Source organism: Balaenoptera borealis (assembly GCF_965194805.1).
Source record: "Balaenoptera borealis genome assembly, chromosome: 6".
Taxonomy (NCBI): Eukaryota; Metazoa; Chordata; class Mammalia; order Artiodactyla; family Balaenopteridae; genus Balaenoptera; species Balaenoptera borealis.
The window spans coordinates 79,018,318-79,031,620 of record NC_138863.1 but is presented as its reverse complement, the minus strand read 5'-3'; the positions used below and the strand labels follow the sequence as shown (position 1 = coordinate 79,031,620).

The 13,303-nt window shown below is 38.6% G+C and overlaps 1 protein-coding gene across 31 annotated transcripts in view; it reads right to left on the bottom strand.

Annotated features, from left to right (window-relative positions):
• NEB (nebulin) overlaps positions 1–13,048 on the bottom strand; it is a 216,213-nt gene extending 203,165 nt beyond the window's left edge. For all 31 annotated transcript variants that reach the window (XM_082395693.1, XM_082395706.1, XM_082395682.1 and 28 more), the window contains exons 1-8: positions 12,955–13,048; positions 12,252–12,337; positions 11,612–11,676; positions 5,419–5,619; positions 3,456–3,563; positions 2,882–2,986; positions 2,087–2,191; positions 1,301–1,405 (exon numbers count right to left, since the gene is read on the bottom strand). In XM_082395693.1, coding sequence (XP_082251819.1) covers positions 1,301–1,405; positions 2,087–2,191; positions 2,882–2,986; positions 3,456–3,563; positions 5,419–5,619; positions 11,612–11,647 — 660 coding nt within the window. In that variant the 5' untranslated portion in view covers positions 11,648–11,676; positions 12,252–12,337; positions 12,955–13,048. The remainder of the gene's footprint in view (positions 1–1,300; positions 1,406–2,086; positions 2,192–2,881; positions 2,987–3,455; positions 3,564–5,418; positions 5,620–11,611; positions 11,677–12,251; positions 12,338–12,954) is intronic.
• Between the last annotated feature and the right edge of the window lie 255 nt (positions 13,049–13,303).

The following is a 13,303-nucleotide window of genomic DNA, read 5'->3' as shown; positions in this document are numbered from 1 at the left end:
GGCCACACAACAACATTGTACATTTATGAGATTCAAAACCAAACAGCTAATCTTAAAAGAGAGGCAGAAGGTTCCCATTAAAATTGCTGCCATTTACTAGCTGGCCTTAAAATTTTGTTATGCCTCCATTATTTCCTAGTTTACCATGTGGAAGGATAGGATTATATCTGTGCTATATTTTAATCAATTATATGCAAACTGGGATAGAAATATGTCTATTAAACTTGCAGTTGATATCAAATGATAGGAATTAAAAAATAGAGCTCAAAAAAAAAAAAAATAGAGCTCAAAAGTTGGAGATACCTTCAAATGAGTATGTATAACTTCAGTTCAGGGCAAGATAGGATCCTAGGATGCATTCTAATGAGTCTCAAGATGCCAAGTGACTTAAGTCTATGTTGAACATAAGAGGTTCAGGGGTCTATTGAATGAAAGACAATGTCTCATTCTATAATACAGTGTTTTCCTGAAGCCTAGAGCAGTCTTATTTTCAGTATGGCCTCTAGCAAATCAAGGGGTCAAGAAATAAATTACCTCAAAACAAGGGCTAGTGCTGGACCCAAGTGGTCATCTTTGCCGCTGCTGCTCTCAATTCTAAGAGCTCTATTATGCCTTTTAAGTTCCTCTAATAAAGATTTCAAGGTCTAGGATACTAAAATTCTGGCCAGTGGGGCTGCTGAATTTTTTTTTTTTTTTTCACTAACTCTGAAATAACCTCTATGTACACTCAATGGCGAGAGCTCTTTGTGAGATAACCACACAAAGATGTTTGGACAAGTACGTAGTCAGGTGCCCCGTGCAGAAGTAGGGGACATATCACAGTTCAGACTTTATGATTAGGATAGCAAATCAAAGTCCTTCAATAACATTGTTCCCTTAATACATTTGGGAAGGTGGCTATAATCCCAATAAGTTTTTTTAAATGCCACTCTAATGTCACAGAAAAACTTAACTCCAGCCAGCGGGATAGAAGGACACATGCTCTAGCGGAAAGAACATTGGTCTTAGGATCACAAGACGAGGTTTTTGGTCTGGGCTCTGCCACTAACTACTTATGTGACCTTAGACTCAGGTTCCTCACCAGTAAGAAGAGGGCATTAGACTAACTTATATGTAATATAAATTATAAAATCTAATTTAAATTAGACATCATAAATTATAATGATTCTATACGTACTCCTTTGAAATAATAGCACTTAGTCTTTTTATAGGAGGAGTTGCAATGAACTTCTGGCTAGAAGACATAATTCGAGGTGTCCTGATTCCACACTCCCAAATGTGCACACTGCACTGCACTTACATCACTGAGAGCTTTCTGGGCTTGGGCAACCCTCCTCAGCTCCGGGCTATCATTATATGGATAAAACAAAGTTTTGTCAGCTTCCCAGTCTTCAGTGTAAAGTTTCTAAATCAGGGAAAAATGAAAGTTATGAGAACGTGAGAACACACTTACTTGAAATATATAATTTTGAATTCATCCATCAATGGCATAAAGAACCCAGGGCAAGGTGAGAGCAAAGGTAAGTGGAATTCACAAATTCCATTCAATCCAAGTCATATTTATTAATAGCTTCTCCAGCTTCTCCTGACAAGTCTTATTTACAGAAAGGCAGATGTGTCTGATTCTGTTTCATCTCCCCTCTGTAACTGCACCTGCCTCCTGCAGCAAGTACTAATGCAAATGTAAGGAGCCAGGAAGCACTTAGCATAATTGCTGTGCTTAAACCTTTAATAAACCTTTAATAAGAGTGAGAAAATTAAAGCTTTAATGAGAGTGACAGCTGGGAATATCCAAAGTGTAGCACAGGCTCTACACTCTGTGGGTCTTTGTGGGTCTCACAGCAGGCTCTCAGGTGCATCTTTGTTTTCCCCGGTTGTTCAGACCCTCTCCTCTACTTGGCCCAAGAGCTTTCTTCTCAGTTCCTCCTGGCCAGCCCTATCCCTGCAGGCCCACATGTCTCAAGGTTACTCACAAAATGGTTGGGGAACCATATTCCAGACTAGCCAGGGTTTACGGGGTATCCCTCTGCATGACGTGTGGGAGGACACGAGAAGATAGAAGTGGCGACAGAGCAGAGGCCTTTACCTTACTGAACATGGCTGTGTTCTTGATGGCCTGGACAAGTTCAGGGGCATCAGGAGGAAGCAGGTACTTATCCTTGGTGTCTTCCCAGTTCTGCTTGTATAAAACCTGGACAGAAAGAACAGAGGACCTTGGTTTGATGTCTCCCGCAAGGGCATGAGGATTTAGAGCACAAAGGAGAGCACTATGAAGAGTCTTTCAAACTCAAGCTGTCCTCATGCAAAGCCTGCTGATGTGCCACCAGCATCAATTATGGAAACGTTGACCATGTCGACATCCCATGATAATTTGCCTGCATTAGTAAGCTTTTACTTGAAAAGCCTAATTTTGTAAACTAAATCATGATTTTGATTCTCTAGGGATTCTTTTCAAAGGTTGCAACCTGTCAGTCATTCACTGAATTTGGATGGTAGATGTGTTTGACTTAGATGGTATTTTTTTTTAATGTTTTAATTAGTTGCCTACCTTTGAAATTTGGAGATTTCTCATAAAAATTCACCTCCCAACTTCTTTAAAAAATAAATAAGAGATTCTGGTGACACTGGGACCGCATTCTGTGCAGCACCTGCCTGGAGCTGAGTGGCAGGGCCTGGGCTTTCCAACTCCCATAGCTCTGACTGGCCACTTCAGTCACCTGTGCAGCCTCCCTGACACGTGTTGCCATTAGAGCCCACCATGCCTATGGGTTCAAGTGAGACTGGTGAGCAGGATCTGGCCAGTCCAGTTTTCTCCTCTAAGGCCAGGCAGAGACAATGCACATGCTATTTAGTACCCCAGCTATCCATCCCATGACCTTACCTTACTGACTTGCTGCGACACTTTCTTTGCATGTTCAATGTCCTTTGCTTTTTCGTCTACGTGACAAATAGTTTTAGCAACATCGCCATCTATTCGATACTTAACCTGCAAAAATAATGTAAAATTAGAACTCATGACAGGCATGAACATATGAGTATATTAAAGAATATCTTATAATAAAGAGCACTGACCCAATCACTCTATGTCTGCATCGCAAAGCCAAGTTTCTGCATTTTAGGTAGAAAATTGTGATCTCCAAAGATCTACAGAGCACCTGTATTTACTGCGTGTCTGCTTTCCCGGGCAAATTTCAGCCTCCCTGTGCTCCAGTATGGAGGATCACAGCGAGCTGGAACTCCCATCTCACATCACCTTTAAGCCAAGCTTTTAGAAATCTCTTTAGGTTCACATTTACAGCAGCATAATCTATGGCCGTTGCTTCCTCTAGATTTCTGGACTGGCTCATAGTAATTCGACCCCTTATTCTCTCCGCACCTATTTAAAGCCCTCAAATTCCCAGTAGTAGGCATATTTTTGAAATGTCTCTCTCCTTTATTTTAGCAATGCAGCCCACCTCACTGAGTTGATCTTGTACTTTCTTGATTCTGCGAAGTTCTGGGGTATCAGTTGTGATGGCGTATGGCTGTCCTTTTGCTTTCTCATAGTTCTCCTTGTATTTATTCTAAAAAGAATATCAGATATTAGCCTAAAACCTAACAACACAGCAGCAGAGCTTTCAGGCAATGCACACATCCCCATCTTTTTTTTTTAATCTTGCAGGTTATAACAATTATCAATTATAATAGCTCTCTTTTTGTCCCCTACCCTGATTCTCAACAAAAACTAAAATAGATATGTTAATTGTTCTTCCTAAACATGGCTGAATACTGGAGACAGTAGAAATTTTATTATAAAATATTGTCTTGGAAATGCCCTAAAATGATTCTTTCAATATTTTTATTGTCTGAATTCACACATAAAAAGCTGGATCCTCAATAATTTTAGGAAATAAGTATAGAAATTGAGTCAAGTCTGAAAAGATTTGATTGCTAATACAATGCAAAAATATTCAGTTCAGAAGTTGCAGCTAAATCTCAGTAATTTAGATAACTGAGACACCAGCCGAATTAATGGGAAGTCTAAATTATGAGTATTTTGAAAAGGAATGCAATTTTATTATTTCTGCTAAATATACGAGTTCTTGCTTTAACAATAATATGCATAATTTATGATTATTAATGCTTCAGGAAGACTCAAGTGGAATAGTCAACAATCTAAATTATACTATTGATTTCATTACTAATCACTTTAAACATATTACAAGCCTTTGCCAACATTTTGTTCAGACCATCAGAAATTCTTGAATATTAGTGTCTGAATTAATGAGATTTTTATGGCAATAAATTGACAGATAAATTTTTCTATCTTTGCTGAATACGACTGTGATAAAAGAGGCACGATAATCTTGTTTTTAGAAATCTAAATTTTAGAAAACCTAAATTTTAGATCGTTCAAGAATCTGAACTAGAAATTTACCAAATAGTCCCCAGTAGTTAACACTTAACCAGAAATGAATATTTATTGGCCAACCACAAAAGGATGCTTTTGACATAAGCATTAATCCTATATAATCCGATGTTCCCCTGAGTACCTTTCATCTTTTTCAAACCTCCAGAGGATGTGCAATCAGGCCACCTAGTGAGACCTCAGTCTACTCTGGACAATCAACAAGTTAGATCCATTCAAAGGGGTCTAAACCTGCTGCCAGTCAGTGTAACTTACAGAACTGTACATGGAAATGTAAGGACCAGGGATCATCAAAAGCAGTGATTCTCAACCTGGGCTGCACATTAGAGGCTGGGAAGCTTTTAAAAATCCTCCTCTACAGGTCCCAGGCCTGCCTGGACCAATTAAACTAGAACAGCCTGGGCATCAGTAGTTTTAAAGCTTCTCGGGAATTCCAATGTGCAGCCACAGTTAAAAAACTGCTGTTCCAAGGTACAGTAAAACATTCTGATCCTCAGTTTCACATGAGTTCTTAGTCTGATCCTGGTTTTTTAAACTACACGTTCTTTTTCACTATATCTCCTAGAGACCTTGTTATATACTGTTAGCTAGTCTACTTGAAGGGCATCATGCTCAGACATAGTGCAGATAAGTGCTATTTAGCTTCTGTGAACTGATTTCAACTAAATCTATATCTATAAATCTATATCTAAATCTATAAATCTATAACTATGATTTCATTATTCTAGACTGGCTAACAAATAGTGATTAAATCCAGTAAATGCTTTATAGTTGGCCTTATGCTTATTTTGTGGGGATAATTTCATCAGCTTCCCCTGATGCTGCAATGGTGCAAGTAAATTACCTGAAAGCAGAATTCAAGAGTTACAAGACATTATGTTTCTGTAAAATAAGTTTTGTCTCATACATGGTTGAGAAGCAAAATCCAGCCAGCATCCAAAACAGAGTTGGTTGAGATCAGTAATTTCTCAATAATAAAACCAGATAAGCAGAAGTTGTTTGAAACTTACTGTGCTGAAGAGATCCTGCATTTTCTGACTGTGTGCAATGTAAGGGGTCATGAACTTTGAACAGTCCATCTTCTTTCGAATGATTCTCTTCCTCTCCACCGGCTTTCCTGGTACTGGCTGTGCCCGTGCCGGTTTGGAAGTTTCTGCTTGCCCATAGTCAGATGTCTTTGTTGTCGTAGTTTCATAGGTTTCTGTTACTGTCTGAAAATTTGACATGCAGTTATGTTAAAATTTGACAACATTGTTATGAAAGTAAAAACTGAGATACCATAGTCTTGATATACATTATTCTAACTTCAAGTCAGACTGATATCCCTGGTGTTACTTCTCCACATCTAAAGCAGGCCAAAGCAGGAAATCACATGCTATATCCATGTGAAGGCATATTGTGTGACATAAATCTGAATGCTGATTGTGTCAGATTGCATGGAATAAAATGGTTACTCTTTACTGACTTGCAACATTACCTTAAAATTCCATTTGCCTAAAGGAACACTTTAAGATAGGATAAAAATCAAAAGTAAGGGCTTCCCTGGTGGTGCGGTGGTTGAGAATCTGCCTGCCAATGCAGGGGACGCGGGTTCGAGCCCTGGTCCGGGAAGATCCCACATGCCGCGGAGCAACTCGGCCTGTGAGCCACAATTACTGAGCCTGCGTGTCTGGAGCCTGTGCTTGGCAACGAGAAGCCGCGATAGTGAGAGGCCCGCGCACCGCGATGAAGAGTGGCCCCCGCTTGCCACAACTAGAGAAAGCCCTCGCACAGAAACGAAGACCCAACACAGCCATACATACATACATACATACATAAATAAAAAGAATGTAAGCAGACAAGAATAGCATTAAAAAAATAAAAAATAAAAAATAAATTAAAAAAAAATCAAAAGTAAAAATATTTTCAAACATTTAAAAATCTTCTTAAACTGCATGGGTAAAGTAAAAGCAAACTGGGATCAGGGAACAAAAAAATGAAGACAATCAAATAAAGCTCAAATTCTTGACTTTAATATTAACTTTTAAATGATTCTAAGAAAAAGTTGGTTGCTTGTTCTGCAGGTGTTTTAAGCATTCTGTAGTATGAGACAAAGAATGATGAACTTGAAAAAATGAATCACATCAATATTACAAGTGATTACCATTCTCTTGGCTTAGTCAGTTAGCACAGGGAGACCAGCTCGGTGCTTTGTGATCACCTAGAGGGGTGTGATAGGGAGGGTGGGAGGGAGACACCAGACGGAGGGGATATGGGGATATGTGTATACGTAGAGTTGATTCACTTTGTTATACAGCAGAAACTAACACAACATTGTAAAGCAATTATACTCCAATAAAGATGTTTTTAAAAAAATGAATGTGAACTGGAGTGCCATTTACACTAATAAATGCTTACGTGGACAAGAATAATGATGACAACATAATGGGGTAATTGGTTAGCCTCACAACAGTCCTACGTATGTGGTAGGTGGGAGATTGTTGTTTCTTACAACAGGCTTTATAGTGGAAGAAACGAAGGTCCAAAGTTTGGGTCTAGTCCAAGGTTAAAAATACAGTATGTAAGAAAAGAAGATAAGTAGCTAAATCTTCAATCCATCTCATAGTAAAATTTCCTTCACAGCTTATATCATCTGTACCAAAGGAAGAGTTCCAGCATCAATTATGAAAATAGAAACCTAAATGATAAGGAAATTGTACATCTATGACAACTACCCCTACTCTTGTCAGATCATTGTTAATAGGTTGCTCTCTGCCCATTATTACTGATGTATGGTTGATGGTGAGAAACTAACCAATTTACAACATCTACTGATGCTAGTTTTTATGCAGGCTTCAGGGTTAGCCATCCATATCACTATTTGTCATGCTCAAGAGAAACAGCTCCATGCAGAAAATGAAGCATGAGAGAGCTTGAAAAAGAAAAGTTCCAACTTGGAATATTTATGGAAATGACTTTCTCAGAATTCCTAATGTGCCAAAATCTAAGTAGCATTTTATTGTATCATCAAGAACAAAGGCTTGGAGGTGCCATCTCTTTTGGCAGAGCTGGTGCCCCAGAAGTTATGACACTACACAATAAAACTGTTGGTCCCCGTGCAAATCACAAGTCCAAGGCAATACCTTTGCTGCAGTCAAGAGAGTGGTGATAGCCAATGACGTTATTCTAATAAGCATCACCTACACCAAAAATACAACACGAGTAACAGGGGAAACCATCCCTAGCCATCTTGGATATACTGAATAGTAAAAACAGGTAACGTTCATTCTTTTAACACCGGCTGCTGGGCACACAGGTGAGTGATCCTCCAGATTCTCCCTTTTGCCAGCTCGGCAGCCCTGGGAGTCTGAGAGAGGAGAAGGCTCCTTCTGCTTTAATGAGCATGCAGCTTGTGCAGGTGTGGGCTGGGTCTTACCTCCCCCCACACCTCTTCATAGACTGTCTCCCCTGTGTGATACTATAAATAGAGAACAAAGTTATCATGAGAACCAAAGCAGAAATCACCTCTGCTCTGCCTCAGTAGAACCACTTGGCTTATTTCACTAGTCCAGTTGGTTTTCAATATTTGTAGGAAGGAAGTAGATGAGGGAGGCTGTTGACATTTTGGAACGCATTCCAACCATGTGAAACATCAGGGTAGCTACAGTGAAAGCCCTCAGACTGGACAAGGAGATGCAGACAGAATGATGAGAAAAGTGTCTGACGCTGGCTACTTATCTGGTGAAGCTATTTTACTTGAGACAAGTAAAATTCTTTCTTATGGTACCCTAGATAGAGTTTGCTGAGAAAAGAATATAATAACAATATCTTGGGCTTCTCTGGTGGCACAGTGGTTAAGAATCCGCCTGCCAATGCAGGGGACACAGGTTTAAACCCAGGTTCGGGAAGATCCCACATGCTGTGCAGCAACTAAGCCCGTGCACCACAACTACTGAGCCTGCGCTCTAGGACCCGTGAACCACAACTACTGAGCCCGCGTGCCACAACTACTGAAGCCTGCGCACCTAGAGCCCACGCTCCGCAACAAGAGAAGCCACCGCAATGAGAAGCCTGTGCACCGCAACAAAGAGTAGCCCCCGCTCGCCACAACTAGAGAAAGCCCGCACGCAGCAACGAAGACCCAACGCAGCCAAAAATAAATAAAATAAATAAATTTTAAAAAACAAACAAAATAAACAATATCTTGAGTGTGTGGGTTGGCAGAGAGGAACTGTGTGTGATAAAACTCACTGCTGACTAACAATAAAAAAGAAGAAAACCAGAAACCTCAGTGTGAATAAAATTTTAAAATATTGTTATCATGGAAATGATAGATCCGAAGGCATAGACATATCTCAATTATCCCTATACCACCCTGAGTACTAAGTAATTAGAGTTTCTTCTGTAGTGATGAGCAAATCACTTCTAGTAGCATGATGGTCCTGTAAAGGGTTGCTACGGTGAAATTCCTCATCAACAAAATGTGGGAAAGTTAGGCAGCGATTTGCCACTGATGGCTCTGAGGTGCCTGCAGGCTGGATATGAAGTCAAATCTACTTTTGAACTACTTCTGACATCACTAGCAATAAATAGACGTGGATAGGAACTGGCTGACATTTTGTTTCAGATGCCTAAGGAGAGTGGAATCCTGCCCCCAGCATCGCCCAGCTTTGCTGGGTTAACAGAAGGAAAGACTAGTTTAGGCTGAGGCATACAAGGAAAGGGATAAAAATGAAACACTTGGTTCATTTTCTCAGTTAACAAAATGTATAACATTTTATGCTTCATATTTTCTTTACCACCAAAACATATTATTGCGGGGAGGAAAAAACACTGAAGGCAAAATCCCCCTCGGGGGCCTTTCTTTTGCCCTTGGTTCAGTGAACTCTCATCAAATTACTTAACCATTGTCAGTAGGCCACATGGTCTGTTTCACTTGCAGTAAAATTAGCGTAAAACTTGCTTAACGTCCCCCACTCCTGTGCTTTCTTTGCTCCCGTACTATTTTTTAAAAATTTGAAATCTAATTCTGTCTCTGTGTCCTTACACATAGCAACATAAATCACAAGCTCTTACAGGACGGAGAATCTCTTTTATGTGCTGTGCCTTCATCACATGGGAACTATCATTTGGACACTTTAGGAAATGCTGTTTGATGCTGATCTACATGGAACCATTTTTCTGGCCACACAAAACATCAGTGACTTGAAAAGAAATTTTAAACTAAAGTGAATGATTCACAACTATTTTGGATTTTCTTAGCATCCGAGTAAAAGCAGCTCTTTGGTAGCCATCAAATTTTACCTTTGCTGGGCTCTCATCATCAGTAAATATGTCTTAGAAAAAAGCTTACCAAAAACGGCAACATTATCCAAATGGTTGGCATAAACTTGCATGCCAAATCTCACTTTTTTTTTTTTTAGAGCTGTGCCACTAATTAGATAGTACATCTTTGCCTTTTCCTTTCTTTCCAAGTTTAAGTTTGAGTACAGAATGACAGTACAATTTTATTTAGTTGTCTAAGATCCCCAGGAGATATATTTTTAAAGCTAGTCCCTGTCTGTTTTGTGAATTCTTCCCTGCCCATTTTCTTAAATCTGCCACCATCCCATTCTCATGGCATCTTTTTTGAGGTCAGAGAGACCTTGGTTCAATTCTCTCTGGCAGAAAGTCTATTAGTTTATCACCTGCTGGTCAGACCCAGAAGCAGTAATGGGAACAAAATGGCAAGGGTGAGATGCCTAAAAATAGCCTCCTCCATTTTTATGACATCTAGTTAAATCCATCAAATCTAGCACTAAGGACAATTTCCAGGGACCAATGAACACAATTATTTTAAGAAAGACAAGGTATATTTAAGTTGGAGGCTAAAAAGTATTCCTGGTATTACCATCATAGGAAAGGCAATTTAATTTATAATTTTGTTAGTGCTTCATAGTAATTATTCTGACCATCAGGGATGTATGTAAAATGCACTAGTGATAATATTGAACACTGAAGACATGACCTTTGGCATTTAAGCCAGAGAAGTTGAACATTATATTGAATGAGGCTCAGTCTGGGTTTTTTTTTTTTCTTTTCCTTCTTCTTCTTCATATCCTTCAGTAATAAAAGCAATTTTATTTGTAGAATAAAATTTTCTTGACCTAAATATAAACTGCTCCATAAAATAATCTTCCAAAGACAAATTTTGGCATGTTCAATTTGAATTTGATTCTGGGTAACTCTTAAAGTTAATTTCATTCTTATTAAAAAGCACAGATTTTCAAAGCTGCCTCCATGTAACTTGGGCACTTAGAGATTTTCACATGTGTAGATCATCATGCTTAATTGGTAATTATTAAGGAGCTTCAGACTCAATGGCAATGTATCACATGGATGCTAAAGGCAAGAAGTGGTAAAGAAAACCCACAACATAATAAAAACAAAATAAAATAAATATAAAATATATATATAAATATAAAATAAACAATTAACAACTTTATATAACTCATGTCAGATATCCACCAATAATCTTGAGGGAATATTTCAAGATGCCCACTATGATCTTTGTTTTTTTTTCAAAATTCAAATGCAAAAGCTAGTCTTGTTCCCTTGGGTAAATATATTGGAGTTGGTGGGGAAGTGTGGCTCCAGCGGTCACTTGTGAGACAAGTAAAAATAAACTCATGAGTTTGCTTTTATATATGTATGTGTGTGCACATAAACATATATAAAATCTCCCATATGTCTATAAGCTCATATATATATTATTCTGAACACTTGGTCCATTTCGCCCTATACGTAGATAATTAGCTGATTGAAGCAAAGAGTAAGTAGCTCTTTTTCCTCTGTGGCTGTGCAGACACTAAGAAATAGAGTTCAGTTCTCAGAACTTTCTCTTCATCCCCTCAGTCCCTTTGATCATGGGGTCTGGGAAGTGGGGAAGAATGTAGCTTCAGAAGACAAATGAAAATCCGCCTTTACCCCACACTTTTTTTTTTTTTTTTCTGAGAGTTTAAAGAAAAGCAGAAGTGGGAAACAGTGATACTTCTTTTCAGTTCTACTCCCACATAATTATAGTGAAACTGAACGTAAAATATTCCTTTCTTATGCTTTAATGATGACTCCTTGAGAAGTTATAATAGACAATGTGTTTTTCGAATGATTAGTTCACCTACACGGTTTTGATTGTCGCCACATAAAATTCTCTGCTGTCAGAGTCAGGATTTTAAAAAATCTTACCTCCACCACCTCCTCATATTCTTCGTCATCTGCCATTTTCCCAGAGTAGTAGTGGCACCTACAAACTTTTCATGTTCCAGACGAATGAAAATACATTAGAATCTATACACTAGAAAATACATTAGAATCTATCCCCAGGACTGAAACCATCTTATAACATGCTAAAAACAGAATTTAAGGCTAATCCATTCTACATATTCATATACTTTTGCAGGCTAAGTGAGAAAAGACATTTAAATACAGGTCTAAAAAAACTGAGGCTTCAAATTTCTTTCTCTTGCTTCCTGCAGGAATATGTTTCGTATTGCTACTTCTAGCTACATGATCAATTTAGCTAAAGTTGTAAAAGGAAGCTGAGGTAAGGGAGGTAAAGGGTTTGGATTCAAAGGTACAGAGTATTTACATTTCCAGATACTTGGAGAACAGTATTTTCAAGTAAAATTTCAAGCAAAAATTTTAGTGAAAGTTCAGCTTGGCTTTCAGAAAAAGTTGGAGTTTTTCCTGGTAGCACCAAAATTCTAGGAGGGCTGCCTTAGGTCTCCATCCTGTTCTACTACATTGCATGCAATAGATCCTATGCTTCAAATTAGAACACATAAAAATAAATCTGTCAACAGACTTTAAAAGAAAAAATAGAAACCTCAAGGCAATGGGGTTATTCTCTTCCCGAACACCATTGGCCTGTGTGGATTTTTTTCCGTTTTGTTTCTGTAGCTCTGTTCAAACCTGAAAAATAACAAATTGTTAAAGCATTGATTGAAGTACATATGAGATGGTGGGTCTTTGGCCTAAGCTTCTAATTCAGGAACTAGCAAAAGGATCTCCCAAGGCCTTCTTAGTTTGACGCCAGAGAGTAGGACTCTCTCTTGATAAAAGTGGATGATGATTTGGAGCAGCTGTCCCTTCGCCCGAAGATATTTGCCATGTAAATCAATACCCCAGCTGTGGCTGGTTTTGTTACGCTAGCAAAACTGTTGCTCCTTCTGAGGCAAATGAAGCCCAGTAGAACCAGATAAATATAGGAATGTAGAACATAGATCCTTTTTGTACTAATATATTTAGAAAAAAAAAAAAAAGGCAAAAAATGAAAAAAAAAATTTGTTAGACAAGAGAGCCAACTCAGTCAAGCAATAAATTGGTTAATATAGGACTCGACTCTAATCACACACTACATGTTACGTATTAGTAAGGTCTGAGTAGGGCAAAGGGGTTACAGACTTTCCTTGTCACATTTGCATCACTCATTTCCCCAGTTATAACCCAAACTTTGGAAAATACTTCAAGGGAAGTTGTGGAACATCTCCTGAAAGAATATTACAGAAAAAGCCATAAATTGGCCTTACCTTCAATCTACCAAATAAATTTCCTCAGCAGCAAAGCCTCTCCCAACTCTCCCCTCCTGAGAACCCCAGGCAAGAGCCAGCGAGGAGCCTGGGCTCCGAATTATCATGTGGCCAGAGCAGCCAATCAGATCTCGAGTCGCTCAAATTTCAGGAGCTAAATATACTGAGTGATCTTCTGAAAACCACCTGTTCATCAATTCCACTAAAGGATAAAGGGTAACAAATTGCTTGCATAGAAGTATTCAAATGTAATGGAATTTTACCTAACTTCCAGAGTATGGGGTTCAAATTTATGTTTAATCTCTCATTTCCTACAGCTCTGTTTAATACCATATTCATGCAAAAGAAT